General features: G+C 45.3%; 1 protein-coding gene across 1 annotated transcript in view; it reads left to right on the top strand.

The window, feature by feature from the left end:
• The window catches only part of ANKFN1 (ankyrin repeat and fibronectin type III domain containing 1), a 99769-nt gene that overhangs the window by 53269 nt on the left and 27584 nt on the right, over positions 1-18916 (top strand). The window contains exons 8-11 of the mRNA XM_025196230.1: positions 5363-5470; positions 13503-13602; positions 15164-15296; positions 17065-17181. Of these exons, the coding sequence (XP_025052015.1) occupies positions 5363-5470; positions 13503-13602; positions 15164-15296; positions 17065-17181 (458 nt within the window). The remainder of the gene's footprint in view (positions 1-5362; positions 5471-13502; positions 13603-15163; positions 15297-17064; positions 17182-18916) is intronic.

Here is an 18916-nt window from a genome sequence, read left to right as displayed (position 1 = left end):
AAAAGTAGATGTTCAGAAAAGTATGGATGCTGAAACGCACACGTTTCACCCTGTTGTTTTGATGTCACAGGTTTTTCATTCTTTATTATCATACACTACAGTTGCCTTCATACCTTGATGTGATGAGCAAGTTTAAACATTTTGCGGGAGGACAACCCAGTTTCTTTGGAACAGAAAACAGCCCCGTCTGTTGACTCTATTGAAGGCCTTCATCAGAACGATGAAGGCTACGTACAGTCGTACTCATTTTTCTCTACACTTCTCTTGTAGTTGTTGACTGAATATATCATATCAATGGTGGAGCATCCTGAGTGAAGACCACCTTGACTTTCAGGATAGAGCCTTTCACCTAGAGATTGTAGCCTAGGAGCATGATGCAAGTAAACATTTTTCCAGCCTTGCTGAACAGGAAGATACCTCTAGAGCTGTCGCAGTCACTTCTATCCTCCTTGTCCTTGTGTAATTGTACAGACTGTTCAGCTCTGATATCTTAGATTTCATAGATTTCATAGACATCAGGGCTGGAAGGGACCTCAGAAGATCATCGAGTCCAGCCCCTCACCCAAAGGGCAGGAAGTCAGCTGGGGTCATAGGATCCCAGCAATCTTGTGGTATTGCTTCCTTTTGCCAACAGAGCAGTATAACAAAACATCACAGAGCTTTCAAAGTAATTTGCCATTGGCATGTTTGTATGTTTTAGCAGGCAAACAGTCATTGCCGGATGCCTTGTTCCCAGGAATCAATTTAATGGCTTCCTGCAAATCATCTGATGTAGGCTCATTGTCCAAATCCATCATAACTTTGAACTGTGGTAATCCTTCGAGCTCTTCAGGTCTGTGTGCGTGTATTACACGTGTATATACACACATACAAATCTTATTTTAATGCCCTTATGCTGTCTCCACTCCCACCATTTTTCCAATCTTTTACCACTGTATTGTCTACCAAGGGTCTGATCCTGCAAGCGCTTAAGCACACAAGGAAGGAATTTGACTTCACTGCCTTTCCATAGACTTCTCTCCTATGGAACATTGTATAATCATAGGAAAGTAGGGCTGGAAGGGACTTCACCATGTCATCTAGCCCCTGGCATAAGGCAAGATCATCCCTGCCTAACCATCAAAGCTGATTGTCGGTCCAGCCTGTTCTTGAAAACTTCCAAGGATGCAGAGTCCACATTTTCTCTAGCCTGTTCCAATGCTTGACCACCCTGGTATTCAGAAAGTTTTCCATAATCTCCAACCAAAATTTCCCCTGCCAAAGCTTGAGGCTGTTGCTCCTAGTCCTTTCCCACACACCTATGAAGAAAAGTCCATCTCCATCTTCTTTGTAATTGCCCCTCATGTATTTGAAGACTGTTATCAAATCCCCCTCAGTCTTCTCTTTTCCAGACTAAATACCCCTGGTTCTTTCAGCCCTGCCTCATAAGTCTTGCTAGTGTAAGATCATACTCTGAACTGCAAACTGGAAAGCAGTGATACTTCAGGCAATTATACACAGTGCATTGCACTGAAATATAAGCATTGTGGGCCAGATCCTAAAGTAAGAACAGGTATCAAGTCCCACTGAAGCTGATGGGAAGTAAAATACTCATGCACCTCCAGGTTTGCAGGATCAAGCCCTGAAGTAGTAGCTAGAATTTTCCAAACAGGGCTGAAACCTTCCTTCCTTTTCAAAGGCCAATATCATGTTTTGTGCCATCCCGTCGGGGCTATAATTTTATTTTTACAACTTTTTAATCTATCACAGTGGCATCCTATTGTTAGTAACTCTTCCTGGCTAAGTCTTTGCTGTTGACTTGGCTAGGCACGTTGCAGCTTCCCTTGTATTGATTAGTGCAGTAAAGTTTTTTACTTTATTGCATTAGCACTTGCTTTTATTGAGCTAATGTAACAATTTAATAAGCTTGAATGCTAATGTGAGAAAATCAAGGTAGCTAAGAGTTTTGCAGTGAGTCAGGGGTTGGCATCCTCATCCTGATGAAGTCCTGTTTTCTTATTGTGGACCAAATTTTGTTGGGGCTTTAAACCAGAGTGGATCCAGGGGTCCTCTAATTAAATCTTCTGTTTGAATGTACTAGGATAAAATCCTACTGTAATAGACCACCTATTATACCTGCTTGGAGGTGCTCTGGATTTGCACAGCTATAATTGTGTACAATTTGGCCCCCGGCATCTCAGAAGTCCTTGACACCTTAAGGAAGAAGCTGTCTGTTTTACAGGAGTTCGGTGTCATTCAGTGGAAAACACACCCTGCAGATCAGGGAATCGGAGGCAAGGCGGGTGGCATCATAAGATTGCAACCTGTTAGGAGACTGAAGTATTGCAGACATTGCATTGTCCTGCTCTTTGGAGAATGCCACTGTCTTCATATTCTCTCCTCAGCCTTTTCCAAATGTTCAGCCAGCCTCAACCAGAATCCTACAGCCTCTGCTGCAGACTCCAACTGAGTATAGGTGTCCTGGAGGCCCAGGGGAGAGTGTTCGTAGTACAGGACTGCTGGCAACATCTGATGACGTGAGCTTGGGCTCGTGGAAGTGTATGCATCTCGATTTCGTTAATCTATAAGCTGCATCTCTAGCCTTTCTGACTTCAGACTTGCATGGCTAACTACCTCTCTCTGCTCGTAGTACAGGAGCTGGTGTAAGACTGATAGAAGCAGACTTCCACTGTTCTCCCTTGCAGATCCCACTAAGGGTCAGGTGTGGTAGGTCTGAATGGCCTGGCTCGGGTCCTGAAAGCAGACTGGTTGGTTTAGTGTAATGCCCTAAGAAGCTGCGTTTGGGAGCTCGGGAGAAACTCTACGCTAACCCGGCTGTCAAGCTCTGGTCCCTGGCCTTGACTGTGCAGAACCAGCTCGGATGTATCTGCATGGCACTGCACTCTGCAGTTCGGACACCCATAAAGCTAATGCCACTCTGTCCCCTGCAAGAGCCCCATGACATTTGGGTCATGTTTGCCCGTCTCCTCCCAGGCTGTGCCGTCTATGACATGAGGGCCACGACAGCATTTGGGACATACGCAGCAAATGATAGCAGGGCTGCTTTTATGCGGCAAGCCAAGCCTTTGCAGTGATGCATGCGAGAACAGTAGTAGCTCTGTACACATGGGAATTTATGTTGGGTCTCTGTGTGGCAAAGAGCAGTATTTCAACATGGCCATATATGTATGTTTTCTTCATCAGCGAGCATTGTAGCATTAAGCAAGTCCAGATCGCTGCATATAGCTGGCAAGTCTGCGGTATTTTCATTAAGTATCCTTAGTGACACATACTTAAGCTTTTCAGTGAGCGAGACCCTTACAGCCTGAATTCAAATTCTTTTTTTAGGTAGCATTAACATCAGAACTTCAGCTTGAAATGCCACAGGCTATTTGCTCTGTTACTGGGCATCTGCTGTCTGCAGAACTTATCCCTGCGGGAAAAGCCTTGTCCAGGGCGGCTGCCTTCACTTTTGGTTATAAAAGTAACTCACAGACTGTGCTCTTGGCAAGAGCTGTGCAACTCCGAGACTGCTCAGGTATAAAAGAGCAGAATTTGGCCCTCAGCTGTCAGTTGTATTTAAAATACTTCACATGCCATAAAACCATTTCTAATGATGGCTAGAAGAATATATTAGCAGCATGGGTGACTGGTGCCTCCCGAGTCTGGGGGGGCACCAGATCTCCAACGAGGCGGGGTCCCCCAGCAGCCGATCGCCGAGCCAGCAGTGAAACTGGAAGTGCACTTCTGGTTTTGGGGCTGGTGCTTCCAGGGGCTGCACGGCCAGTCTCAGGGGGTGCACGTGCACCTGTGTGCACCCCCTACGCATCACCAATGATAAGCAGATTTATAGCTCCAGGGCCCAATCCTGAATCCCACTCTGGCACTGAGCAGCCATAGATTCAGTGAGTCCTCCCAACCGAAGGGCCCTCTTGCATGGAGGCTCAATGAGTGCTGGACACAATGCACCCCACCCAATGCACCCCCGCACAGTGCACTCAGGGTGAATGCCCTTATTCTCATTCTGGGGCAATAAAAGGAGACACGGGATATGCAAAACACTGCTGTGCTCTGGCAGTCCTTGGCTGGTAGATATGCCTTGCGGGGCCGGACCAAGCTTGGTATGGTTTGTCCAGCTAATCCATGCTGCAGTCCTCATCCATCCCTGCATAGCTTGCCCACAGTAGACCAAGCTGCTAATTGACCTCTCAGTGTAGGTTCTGCTGTCGACATCCACCACAGTACATACCCTGAGGGACAGGCCTTCTAGGCCTTGAGTACTGGAGCAGTACCACCTGGCCATTAAAACCATCCTGGCATGGGGCTTGTTATCATTGTAGCAAGCATAATACAAGGAAGAAAAAGGCATCTTTATACCTGCTGGCTTAGGAGGGCCCTTGGACTGGGCTTGCCCCATAAACGAGCCCTGTATATTTAGCAAGTGAGCAAACAGTCTGTTGGTGGCTCTGAATCTGTACATGCCCCCGTGCCAACAGAGGAGAGGCAGGCGGGTGTGCTTCATGGGGGAGACGGGGAGAGCTTATTATTTCTTTTTCTTTTTAAAAAGTATGAAAACAACTTCTGAAACGATGCCATTTGAAATCGCGAATCTCCTGTGTGCTGCAAACTCAGCAGCCTGGCTGATCTGGGCTGAGAGCACAAGAAGACTAAAGCAACTTGTGCTAGCAGGTTTTATTAAGACTGAGAACATAGCCAGAAGCCAGTGAGAGCACACAAGCAAAGCCTTTTTTTCAGACTGAAGGCGTTCGGGGGAGAAACTCTGGCTCCCTGTCTTACCAGGACGGTGCCTGGCACACAGTCAGTGCCACGGGTGGAAGTTCAAGGGTTCCCCACCATGCATGGACCAAACTGGTCTGAATGGTCCCACAGAGATGGGACTCAGCTGTGGGGAACCAAGGTTCAACTCTCCTCTCTGCAATCGTTTTCCTGTGTGACTGTGATAACATTATTTATCCTCTGTATACCTCCGTCCCTGCACTGTAAAAGGGAGATAAAAGCACTTCCCTACCACACCGGGGCATTGGGAGGGTGACTACATTAATGACTGAGAAGCACTGACCAGAGTAATGGGAGCCATATAGCAGATCTGACAGACAGTGTCCAGCTATCACAACAGGAGCTCCCGGGAGCTGATCAAATTTGAACAGGTACCTACCTATATATTAATATTATCATCTGGTTTGCAGAGGAAGGTTTATCGCGTAAGCGGCGGCAACAGACTTAAAAGCAGCTGCTGTTTCCGCCTGCCTGCGTATATGCAAATGTCTTCCGAAGCTCAGGACTATCAGAAGCAAGAAAACCATTTAAAACCCCCTTTCCTGTCCCTTTACACTTAGTTCTGCTTGGTTCTTTTGTTCAACAGACTGGAAAGACTACGATGGAAGAGACCCTCGACACAGGGGACACACTGAAGCCCTGGAACATCTCCTTCAGCAGGTCCGAGCGTCTCATCAGCTTTACAGTTGCAGAGGTAAGGATAACATATCTGTGCGGTAGGCACCAGCCGAAGCCTCTGTGGCGCCTGTAATTTTAGCAGTTTCCTAACTAGGTCATACCTTCTCATTCATCAGGAAAAGAAAGATATTAATTTTGGCCCATCTGGAATCACTTTAGCGCGCTATCTTGCTTTTAACCCTTAAAATAAGTAATAGGCAACCCACTTTTAAAGCCAGCAACCACACAAATGCACCCTCCCCCTTATATTCCATGCACGTATTTAATTGTTTTCCCTGCATTTCACGCAAGAATCCACGAAAATGTTACAAGGATCTTTCTCTCTCTCCCAAAAAAAAAAAACCCCAGTTAAAGTTAACAAATGTTTTGGATCAACAGAGGACCTGGCTGCATCCAAATGGAAGGCACTGTGTATTCTAGCAAAGGTGGTGCCGATGTGTAATGAAAAATAGTTGCACTATCCTGTGTGAAGGCAAGTTTGCTACATTTTCTAATGGAAAAAACCTAAATCTGGGAGAGGGTTCGAATCTCAGCCACTTATATGCTCTTTCATTCGTGGGTCTGTGATGGCTCGCAGGCTGCAGCAACTACTTAGCGTTCTTTAGAAAGCATTTTAAATGCCCTCATTTTATGTGGGCTGTAGAAATATTACTATTTGGGGGGTTTTAAGCTAAGATTTCTAACCAGAATAATGCCTAATGGCAAAGGAACTTGGTTTAAAAGGAAGAATCAAACTGCCATGAAGCTATCGTTTTTCTTTGCTGATTTGCCTGTTATATTCCAAACTGCAACAAGCAATTCAAGTACCTAAGGCTAAAATCATCTGGCTAAAATTGATAGATTCGGCTTCAGTTCTTCGTATGCAAATATTCCACAATCATGACGATCAAAGGTCTGCCAAAGCCCAGTTGTAACTATGGCAACTTAAACTATTGTCATTTGGACAGGGAAAAGAGATATTACAAAGAAAGCGCATGTTTCTCTCATTAGGATTTACACAAACATGAATATTTGTAGGGGATTTTGGAAGGGAAGGTGGAGGTAGCACATTACGGCTCTTAAATAGCTTCCTTCCTATGTGATAATCTGGTAGGGCATTTTGTTATGGTACCATTTCCCTCCTCCTGAGAGTTAGCGCACAGCCAGGCCTTTCCAGATCAGCCTCTTCATCAAAGAGTAGTAAGTGGTGTGAAGGGAATGACACCTGGACCCCAGTCTAGGGACAAAAATGTTCACAACCAATGTGCAGGCAATTCTTTCGGGAGTCTTCAGTTCGACATGGGGGAGAGCTTCGCCAAGAATTGAGAGACTCTGCCGCTCTTACATTTCCCTTGATCTTGAATTTTAAAAGAACAAAAACCCTAACACCATTGTAGCAATCTTCCAAAGACTGAACATTTTCTCACACACTTACAAAAAAACAAAAAACCAACCCAAAACCCCCTTAGAAGACGATGGGTAGCAGTGCCATCTGGTGGTGCCTATCATAACAATATTTTTGCTTTGGCCATGTAAAATTAATTCCTCGTGCCATTAGATATGTGGCTGAATCCTCATTGTACCATTACGAAGGGCCTTCTCGACGCATGTTAGAGGCGTAGCTAAGCCATGCAGCTGATGTGATCCCCACCACAAGAATCATTGGAAAATAGAGCTGAAAAGGACCTTGGCAGGTTATCTAGTCCAACCCCCTGCTCAGGGCAGGATCATCCCTGTCAAAACCACCTGAAACAGGTGTTTGTCTAACCTGTTCTTAAAAGCTTTGGAAACGACCGACACACAAGTACCCGACACAAGGCCTGAAACATCACAAGCGCCCTTTAAATTGCCACAGATAAAGCTGAGGTTGAGGCCATTGTCAACATCCTCTAGCAAGGAATGGAAGTAGTTTATTAAAATGTACTCAAGAGATCCAAGGAAGAGGACCGTACCCCACACTACAGGGGGAAGACAAAAAAAACTCCAAGTCTGTGCCAGCAGTTTAGTAGTTTTGTGAAATGTTGGGAAACTGAAAACATTTTTGCATTGAAAAGGGGAGAAGGAATCACAACGTTACTTTTCCTCTGAAATTTGCAGCTGGGAACTGTCAATGTGAACTGAAAGCTAGGAGTGTTTTTGGTCCAGGGAGGATGATTGGCTAGTGGGTGGAGCACAGGGCCAGAAGGATCTCATGAGTCCTTTAATTGTTTCCATTCGTGTAAAACTTTGTGATGTAGAACGTCTGCGAGCATCAATCAACACCACTGCAGAGTTGTCCATGGAGCTGTTCCATTTTACACCAACTGGAGGATTTGGCCTGTTATTTACTTTTGTCAGTAAGAGTCATGCTCAACTTTCTGACCCTGCGGGCCACATCAGAGGTGTGAGGCCAGTCCAGGGGCCAGATCTGGCATGCAGGGCTGGCCCATGAGTGCGATCCAGCTGCCCCCTCCCACTAGATCTATCCACTCAGCAGCTCAATGGCCTACTGTGAGTTGGTGCAATCCGGTGTGCAGGGCCATGCCATCTGACCCATGGGTCCAGAAATTTGGCAGAAGGGGAGCTGCAGTTAACACTGCCACTGCTCCCCAGCCACCAAACTTTCAGACCTGCAGAGAACCCCAGAAGACATGGCCTCATAAGCCAGACCTAGCCCTCCGGCAAGAGGTTGAGCAGCCCTGTGCAAGTAAATATTGTTATCACATCTCTCAGAGGAAGAGGCTGAGGCTCAGGACAGTTGCATGACTGAGTCCGTATCAGGATACTGGTCTTCTGAAACAGCCCTGTGCCAAATCTACCATGGGTGACTGGTGCCTCCTGAGTCTGGGGGGGCACCCACAGAAGTTGGTGGCAGCAGCAGGGACGGGGCTGGCGAGCACCCGCAAAAGCCACCAGCAGTGTCGGTGGTGGGGATGGCCCTTTCAGGGGGGGCACATGCCCCCCTGTGACCCCCCTAGAAGTCACCTATGAAATCTGCTACACCACATAGTACCCCTCAGGCTAAATGCTTATACTCATGATCCTTAGCTGGTTTGAATCATCACAGGTCCTTGGAGTGCTACAGCACCTTACTAGTATTCATCAGCTAAGGACCCAATGAAGTGCATCTGTCTTTTCCACTCTTTGTGAGGCACAACTAAACAATGGGCCAGAATCAGATCCCAGACCACTGTTTTTTCCCTGTGTGAATCTTACCGTGTACACTGGTTTAAATAAGAGTGAGATCAGGGCCAGTGTTTAGCAAGCAGTAGAGTTAACGTGAGACAATGACCAAGGAAGGATTCGAACTAGGGCCCTCTTGGCCCCTGCCCTCGCATACAGAAATGCTGCCCCTTTAGGCATGCATGTCTCATCCTCCCTCTGAGTGCAAGGGAGGGGTATTGGAAGTGTGGAAAGACAGGCCAGAGAAGATGAGTGGCTTGGCTGATGGGCTCACCAAAACCCCGCTTATAAAAGGAGCTCAAGAGCAGCAGCTGCTTCAGTGTCGCAGCTGGACAAGAGAGGATTAAATTCCCCAGTTTCCGCTGAGATCCCCCGCACAAAGTCTGTTCGCTTGGGCTGTGCAGGGAAGTCCAGACCTTGTTCTTTTGTGTGGCCCAAAGCACTTCAGACGCTGAAGGAAACGGGCTCCCAAGAACACCAGGAAGGATACATAGGAATGTACAGTGAGTTCAAGAGGTTTGGGAATTAGATCAGCTGTTGCTTTTGAACCTGCTCTGTGAAATGATGAATTATCTCAAGGAATCGCTTAGGAAGCTTCGCTTTCATATGTTTAATCTTATGGAAAACCGTGATGATTACAAACAACAAAGTCATCCATTTGTCTTCATAATACCGTGCTGCAGAATAGCATAACCAAGTTACTACAATTACAAGTCCTGGCAACACTTCAAATGTTTGGGGTTTTTTTAAGTATTTTTTTTCCCTGCCGATCATTCATTCCAAACAAATTTTGTGCAGATTAAGTAATTACGTGATGCTTTGTTAAGAGGGGAACCCGCACCTTCGTTGAAATGCTTCCCAAATATTTTCTTTCTGAGCCTTACTTGTAAATATATTTTATTGGACAAGTCAGAAGTTAATTTTGAAAATGAGTTTAAGAGTCATTTGATTCATAAGCAGGAAAACCTGTTTTTACTGCATTTGCCGAAGAGAGAGGACTTTGATTTCACAGACCATTTTAAAAGTTTATATGGAATAAATAATTAGCATGAATATGCAGCAATAACACTCACGAGCTTATGCTGTGCTGTGAGCTGAGAATTGCAGATGGAAGATTTTAAGGCCAAAAAGAACTATTATGATCACTGCCTTGGATCTTCTGCATCTGACCCAAGCCCTACAACCTCACCCAGTAAATTTCTGCTTTGAGCTCATAACTTCTGCTTGAGCTATAACATCCCTTTTAGGAAGACACCCAGCTTTGATTTACGAACTGAATCTGGTAAAGAATCTACTGTGTCTTAGGTAAATTGCTCCCGTGGTTATCTGCCATCCATGCTAACAAGCTGTGGCCTTATTTCTCATCTGAATGCATGTGGCATCAACGTCCAACTGTGAGATCTTTTTTCACAAAGGGGAAAATTCAGCTTCATACACAGCGTTGGTGCAAAGTCCAATCTTCACGTATGCCCTCAAAAAAGGGTTGAAGTGGGCTCATAGTGGTGTACAGGTGTCAGGCTAACCTCTTCCTCGCTGAATGCTGCCCAAATTGACTAGAGCTGGTAGGCAAGCCCAGGGATTATTGGGGGCCACATTTTGCTCTCTCACTGATTTTACACCGTTCAGTTCACTTCTCTGGACCAGTTATGGGAGTGGTACTCCCTTTTCTAGCCATGGGATTATAAACCATCCAGCCCTTTCTATCCGATCTTCACAGCCCAGTGCTCCCACTCCTGTCCCGGAAGGGCCCGCATGCAGTTTTCTCTTATCCCTCCACAGGCCTATTTATCTCATTCTTTATATACCCCTTGTATTTAGGAAACAACAAAGATACTTTTATATGTCCAGAATAAAAAGAGAGAACCTGCAAAAATCATAAATTTACCCTTGGAATTAACTGTTCGACGCTATCTCGGTGTTAAGGTTTGTGACCTAAACCCAATCGCTACCACCCCCCTCATCTCGTCTAGCGAGTGTTGGCTCTAAGGCTCAACACTCGATTACCTTATCATTTATTAAAACCGCCTTGTTTTGCTACTGCTGATATTTTACAATTCCGGGCAATTCACGTTATTTATTAGTTAATTAAATAACAGACTGTTAAAATTCCATTTCCCGTGGATCCAAATTATCCGCTAATCCCAGCTCTGCTTTTCTGGCTTCTTACTTAGACAAGACTGTAAAACAAAAGCAAAGAACAATGTGGGGAAGTTTATGGTCTTTAGTGTAGTTTTACGTTTTTTTATTTTTTGCTCTTGGCATATAAGAAGCTGTGGACTGAATCCAAACCACTGAATAGCCCAATAGCATATATTTTCACATTTAACATGCCCTATTATTTTAGTGCTATAATCTCTGGGTGTTTTATGTGGAGTTATGTTGCTTTGCCTTTAGCAACTCAGACCTTCCTCCCCCCATATACAAGAGAAAATCTAACTTGCATAATTAGGCTGGAAATAGTATTCCTAAACTGGTCTGAGTGGAGGAGGAGGGGAATTGAGACATGCATTTACCATTTGGTTTACATTAGGGTGCTGCACTGAAGTAGCCTCACAGGAAGGTAAGAATGAGCCATGTAAATGTTCTCCAGATATTTGCTTTCTAATGGAGGGCAGGTAGAGCCAACATTTGAAAGAGGTAAATACTGAAGAGAGAGCGAGGGGTGTAACTCGAAATAAAAGGGATAACATCGAGGAACAAAACCCGGAAGATTAGCATCAAGAAAGAAATATAGAGGGAGTCTGAGAGAAGGAATGCGCTTGTCATTATGGCTTTGCTTGAGGCATTTAAACCGGGGCTAGACCATGGGAGAAAATACCATTGAGAACGATTCTGCACTGGAAAGATCTGGTGATCTAATAAGTCTTTCCCGTGTCTGAATTGTCTGATTCTATAATAATTTCACCTCCACTAGAAGCGTGTTCTCTTTGTGCTCGCTGTTCAGCAGAGCAATAATTATGCTAACAATGTGTCTTCTTTCTGTGGTCTTCAATGTGCAAATTATGGTGCAAATGTATTCATCGTTTAAAAAATATATTGAACACTTACACAGATGGGGTTTTGACAAGAACAAATTTAGATGTTCTTTAAATGTTCAAACTTAGAACTTGCTAAGGAGACACAGTCAGACACCTCCTATTTAGCAGTAATGGTACAAGGGAAATATGTTACTCTGGGAACATTCAAGGAGACAGATTAGCAACGTGCTGCGAGTAGGTTTCTGTAAAGACCTGGGAAGATAATAGGCTTTTCCAACTGAGATAAGTTAACCTCCAGATATTTGGAGGCTCAAGCATGCTTATCCTTGCATCCCCTGAATGACTGGAACATCTTGGCCCTACAGGATGTCATTTCACAATTACATTTTTCTGAGCGTCTTTCTTTCCAGGTTAACCAGTAATACCCTAAGACAGGTGGCCAGCCTGCAGTGCAGGTGCCACAAGTGGCATGGGCAGCCTCTGTGTGGTCCGTGGCAGATTGGGAAGGGGGAAGGCGGCACAGAAGGAACAGGGCAAGAAGCAGAAAGTGTTTGGGAGAGAGCACAGGGCAGGAAGCAGAAAACAGATCAGGGAGGGGAAGGGGATCAGAGTGGCACTTGGGGTGGGTGCAAGGCCAATTTGTGTCCCCCCCCGCCCTAAGACTTGTGTCTCTGGGACTGATTCTTTTCTTTCATATGCCAGTATTAAACAGGAATGAGAACTCAAGTCAATGGAGTTTCCTCAACAGCAAACCAGTTTAAGGGGCTGCCGCTGCTCAAAACTGCATACGGCATACTGCACTTCCCAGTTCTGCAATGACAATGACTTCTAACGGCCATTCAAAAGCCATGAACAATGCTGTGTACTCTTGATCACCATCTACTGGCACATCCTTTAACAGTATTTACATTTACACAGCGTAGAGAGCTTTCATAATGGTCCCAACTCCCGCTGAGAATTGTTTTATTGGCTTCAAAGGAAACTGGATCCGGCCCTACGTAAGAGCAGAGTCAGGCCCTACGAATACCATGAAGCAGAGAGATCTGGAAAAGTGAAAAGCAATTGAACAATAAATGGTTAATCTAATTTTTTAGAACCTCAGTAAGTGACTGAGTTTCGTGCTGACGCTGATGCGTTGATCTTTTGGAATCCGATTGGATCTTTTGGAACGTGAATCCAATTCTACCCAATCCGAAGCCTGGCTGTTTTATCACAGACTTCCAATTGGATGTGAAGAGGTTGAAGGACAACTTCGATGGCTGTTGCTTGGACTCTTGGTAACTGTAGAACGAATTCAGCTTAGGAAGTCCTGAATTTGCTGAAAAAAAGTTTATGAAAATACAAACTGTTGCTTAGAAAAAAATGGAAATGATCTCTCTCAGTCAAGTGGCAGCTGATGTCATTGAAATGAAGACAAATATGTTGTTAAATCTCTCCCTGGTATCACCGCATTTGTTAGAGCCGAAGTGGGAGACCTGTCATTCTGTTACTAGCAGCTTTGACATTGCCGATAGCTTAAGCTGCACAATTCAGAAAATACCAGGCAACCTCAAAATTAGATCTTCCCATCTGGTTTATGCCCATTGTAATTACAAAGATTACTTGCAAAGTTCAGATTCCATTTCTGATTGGCCCAAACAGAAACGCATGATTATGGGTCAGGCCTGTTCTGGTTGGGGTACAAAACAGGAATGTTTTTTCCAGGTCTGAGTTCATTGGCATGAGGAGTTCACTTTTATCTTATCACCAAGAGTATATGCCAACATAAGCAAAGACGGGTGAGTTTCTGCATTCCTTGTCTGCTGTAAGAAATCAGCACAGGCACATTTTGAAATTTTGTATCAGGACTAGAAGGGACAAAAGGTTTTTCTTTAAATAGAAACTGCAATTGATGTCTCCTCTTTTTGTTTGCTTGTTTTTCTGTTTTAGAAGGGTCTAAGTTGCAGAATGCCGGGCGCAAGCAATCGGTCTCTAGGAGCCTGAAGCATCTTTTCCACTCTTCAAACAAGTTTGTGAAGACATTGAAACGGTTTGTTCATTGATTTCACTTCTAAAATATGCCGAGTTTGGCTAAAAATTGATGTCTGGATCCAAAAGCGATTGGCATCTTTGACATGAGATCACACAGCCTCTCCTCTGATTTAAATGGCAGGACATCAGAAATAACTTGATAAGGTTACATCAGTGGAAAACTGGTATGTCTGATGGAAATTGAAGCTCCTTGAGCCAGATCCAGCTCCTCTGGGAGTCAATAGAAATCTTTCCACTGTTATCAGTGGGAGCTGGGTTGGAATTGTCACCCTTTATGCAAAAATACAGTAGAGTAGGGCTGTGTGAAGCTTCGGGTGCTGATTCGATTTGGAGGAGATTTGGCCGGATTCGGTGGCCGAATCTCCAAATCCTAATCAAATCAGGGGGCCAGTTTAAAGGTCCGAATTGATTCAAAGCTCTCTGAATCTTCGGAAAAGATTTGGAGAGCTGTGATGATTTGGGCAGTCCCCGGCAGCTGCAGCAGGGACCTGCAGCAGACTCTGAGCTGGTAAGTACTAGGGGCGGGGGAGGGGAGAGAGGACCATGGGGGTGGACCCCTGCCAGCCTCCCCAACCCCCAGCCCCCCTGACTCCCACTCCCCCAAATCTCTGAATCAGATTCAGCTGAATCAATTCGGGACAGTGATTTGAATCGCCAAATCGAATCACTGTCCCCCAAATTGTCCAAATCCAAAGCAAATAGTAGCTACTTCACACAGGCCTACAGTATAGTGATTTTAATATTCTTGAAACTGTGGTGCTGCTGCTCATGAAAGGGATTTCATAATTGGGAACATAAAATTAAGGGCTCCCACAACCCGTTTACATATATGTTTAATGCCCTGTCAGCAGCAAGCAACCCCCTGAGAAGTTCCAAGGACTTCAGGTTAGTTCTGCAACCTGGCACGACTCAGGCAGCTCTAAGCCACAATGGTTTGGTTTCAGCCAGTGGAAGTTAGCCACACTGGATTAATTCTTCTATCATTACAAGAAGCACTTAGTTTGCTTTTCCTTCTTTGTATTTTGATAAGAATTTGAAAAAAGAACAAACCCTCCAGGATCTTCCATTCCTCTGCAGTGACTGGTTAATGCATGTAACTAAGTATGAGAATAAATACTGAGAGGAATCCTTTCTCTAAACCTTTTTTCAGATCTGGTGGCCAAATCATGTGGTTACCGGGTTACATAATTATCCTGTCGGTGTCTCCAGATTTATACAACAGCAGAACCCCATTGTTGTTATAAAATACTAGCAAATATTCTGATCAAAAATGATGTAATGACCCCAACTGGGCAAAATTGCTCTGGTTTTACATGGGCAGGGAGTGCATGATCAGGTCCATAGATAACTGTGTTGTAGCAGTCTCCAACCACTTGCAATGACAAACATTTTGCCTGAATCAGTAGGGGAAGTTCAGTGCTTTGATTATGCAGCAGGTCCAATCAGATGATCAAAATCATCCATTTATGACCTCACAAACTACTCTGTTTTGCATATCCGGGGCATTTGGTTCATATCACCATGAGAGATCTCTAATTATATTTCTTTTTTCCTTGTAGGGGGCTCTACTTAGCTGTTATATTTTATTACAAAGACAACTTGTTAGTAACCAATGAAGATCAAATCCCAATTGTGGAAATCGATGACTCTCATACTAGTTCCATTATGCATGATTTTCTGTGGTTCACCAAGGTAACAGGAACCTAATTTCATATGTGTTTTCCCACTGTCATGTACTAGAAGTTGCAGAGATGTTGGATGTTTGTTACCAGAACACAAGCTAAGTGATCACAGAATCATAGAAAAGTAGGGCTGGAAGGGACTTCCAGGCTAAGTACAGACAGTTAAAAAGCTCGAGGCTGAGTCGATTCAGTCTTTCCAGGTTAGTCTAAATTGCAGAGATTAAACTGAGAAACAACTGGACACACATTTACGTTTGATTCAAGAAATCCAGCCACATGCCTGCAGTGGCTCAGGCCAGAAGCCGGGGGGCACTAGAGCACAGCTCTCTGACACATGGCCAGCATGGGGTGTGTGTTTGCTTCCTCTTCCTGCTGCCCCAAGGTCTCTGGGATGTGCAGTCCAGAATCACAGCAGCAGGACTCTTCAGGGTTGCTCATCACTTCCTCTTCCTGCTTCCAGGTACCTCTTGGATTTCTAGTCCACAGTTACAGCCAGCAGTAACTTTCAGTAAGTTTAGCAGGGCAGGGAAGTGCTGTATTTGAGAGAAGCTGGGTTTAACCCTCCTCCCTGCACCAGACCCCAGCCAGGGCTTGCCTGTGAGGGGCAGTCCCTGGCTTCCGCCCTGGTGCCCCCCTGCAAGCGTCAGCTGGTCGCTGCAGCTGCTCCCAGAAGCAGCCGCAGCCACTCCCAGAAGGTCAGCAGGATCAGCCATGGGGGCACTCCCCCCCAGTTGGCAGGATCAGCCGCAGGGCCCCCCCCCCAGTCAGTGGGATAGGTCGCAGGAGGGGCACATGCCCCCTGACTAAGGCAGCACCAGAGCAGACGGAACAGCGCAGCCGAGGGCTGGATAGCATGCTGGGATGCTGGGGGACTCTGATTTTAAGTTAAACTAGGAAGGGGTCTGGGACAGAAGTTTCATAAACCAGTTTGATCCAAATCAATTATGTCTGATACTACATTCAACCAAGTTTATCTTAAACCAATTTCAGCCATTTTGAAACTGGCTTATGTGTACTGAACTTCTGTTGGTTTAAACCACTTTCTGAAAACTTAAACTGGTTTATGTGTAACTTCTGTTTCTAACCCCAGAGGACATGTAGTCCAACCCCCTGCTTGAAGGCAGGATCATTCCTATCCAAACCATTGTATACAAATTCATTGTCTAACCTGTTAGTAAATGTTGATAAGGCAGTGATGATCTGCCTTATTTTTTGCTTTGGTTAACACAGGGGTTTTTTTCCTATGACGTTTTAAGGGTTAAACCCCGCTTAACCAGTCAGTGTGGAAGGCTCTAGCCACAGCAGCAGTCACTCCTTGAAAAATATCTAAACTCGCATAAACTATTTCTAGTCAGGGTTATGTAAAGGGTGTTTGCAGGCCAGAGAAAAAGGAAAGACTAAATTAATGTTAATGGTTGATCAGAGGCTTTAAGAGTTGCTGTTATGGTTGTGCTAGGGAGTAAAGACATCTCTGAACCCCAGAGGATGCTGCACAAGCTTTCATGAGCATTTGCAGACTAACTGAAATAAATACATGCTGTACATGGAATCACCTCTTTTTCTATAGCCTGATGGATTTGTACTAAACTAGATGCTTTATAAGTCTGACTAGATGCTTTATTATCACTCAGAGAAAGTCAAGGTGAGGAATATGTGGCGATTGTTTCCTAAGTGCAGTCTGCTTTTCTGTCCCTTCCCCCGCCACACATATAGACAATTATGCTGGTTTTGTAAATATGGAAAGAAAAGAAGATTAAACTGTGACATGTATTTTGCAGCTGTCTTGCATGTGGGATGATATCAGGTGGCTGAGGCAGAATATGTCCATATCCGTGTCCTCGTCAACAGCACTTCAAGCCAGGCAAAAGATGCTTTCAGCAGCAGCACAGTTACAGGTTAGTTGCGCTGCATATTTTCAGCCATTAACTTTAGTGCGTTTATGGTCTCTGGGGGAAGCTGCTGCCAGCTGTCCTTTGCTTCAGCGCTCCCACTAGGCCTATTCTTTGGAGGAGCGGTATTGCCTACTACAAAGCAAGCAGCTGAGCTTGTGTTCCCAGGTGGAAGGAAGGGGTTTATGTTAAAAGTAAATCTCAGGAAAAGAGAGAAAAGAAAAAATAATGACAGCAGCAAAAACAAACATGATGCAGCAAATACCATCAGTAAATTTGCAGTAAATCTGCAAACTGTTGTAAGGTGGAGGCTGCCACAGTTGTAACCCATTTGTCACTTAAAAGGCAAAATCCCTCTCATAGTAAATGCCTACTTCTTACCAATTTTTCAGTTAAAGTAGCATCTACTGCTTACTGCATTGAGGGCTGCATTATGATGCGTGCCAGGCACATCCATTGTAGAAGAAAACTTCTGTCCCAGAATGCTGCCAGACTAAAATGTAAAACATAATTATCTCTATGGTATAGACAGATTAAAGTGGAGATTGTCAGAGGAGCCTAAGGGAATTAGGCAGCCAAATCCTATCAAATAGTAGGGGAATCTCAAGGGTAACTATGAAGTCTGTTTGGCTAGTGGGAATCTTGAATCTTGCTCTCCACAGTCATGGTGTGGTGCCAAATGCAAAGACCACCCTTGCTCAATGGATTCTGATAGAATTGAATAGATTTTAGCAAACTTTGGTAGGTTTATTTTTTTAAAGCAACCCGCACAATTGTAAAGCAGGGTGTAACAGGGCATCATGCCCTGTTAAGAACTCTTAGAAGTGCCCTAGAGTCCCCTTTATTTCAATCCACTTCTGGGAACAGGCGCCTCTTCACTCGCCTGCCATGTCTTGATATTTCTTTTGGTTCTCAAAGGAGATGCTGGCCCAGGGCTTCCCAGATCGGGTCCTCATTCCAGAGGACACCCGGAGGTGAGGAGCTCCTGCCTTAAGGGCTAATTGCATGGCTCCACACCAACCCTACACTGTGCCCCATGCCTTGCAGGTGTTACATGACTGTTGTCACCTCTGTTGGGGCCTCGGCCTATTCAGCCCCTGCCCCTTTAATGTGGCTAGGTTGTCTAGCCTAAGCCCACTGTGTTGGACCTGGCTTTGAGGTGCTAGCTCTTCTCCCTCCTTTCCTGTTGCTGGGGACCTGGCCCCTGTCTGCTGCATACCTAGGGGCCAGACAGCCTGGCACCATATCTCTCTGGGCCTTGCACTATTTGCCAGGCTCCGCTATGGCTCAATCCTCACTGGAGCCTTAAGCCTGCCCTTGGCAGGGCTCAAGGCACTTATGTGCCTCTAGGCACTAATGAGGCCTCCAAACCTCCACTTTAAGCCTCATCCAAACCTCCATTTGAAACTACAACATAAACACTAAAAACCAAATAATCGAGGCAGCGCACCTGCTTCCCCCATGGCTCCTTCTCTCTGGGTCACTCTGTCCTGTGTCTACAGAGCTATTTTCTTTTGGTCTTCTGCAGCCTACACACTGCCTCAGCCTGGGCTGGTTGGCCCCCACTGGCTCAACCCAGGGCTTATGTAGCTCTAGCCTGAGCTCGCTCCTAGTCAGGTGATAGTCTCCAGCCAGCTGATCAGCCTGCAGGGCTACCTTTTAACCCAGGGGTGGGCAAAATGATGGATCCAGCTGGCAACTGGACTCCATTTCCCAGCAGCCCCTGCCCACATGGCTGGGG

The sequence above is a fragment of the Alligator sinensis genome, unplaced genomic scaffold, assembly GCF_000455745.1.
Source record: "Alligator sinensis unplaced genomic scaffold, ASM45574v1 scaffold282_2, whole genome shotgun sequence".
Classification (NCBI taxonomy): domain Eukaryota; kingdom Metazoa; phylum Chordata; order Crocodylia; family Alligatoridae; genus Alligator; species Alligator sinensis.
This window is presented reverse-complemented; position numbering and strand designations above follow the sequence as displayed.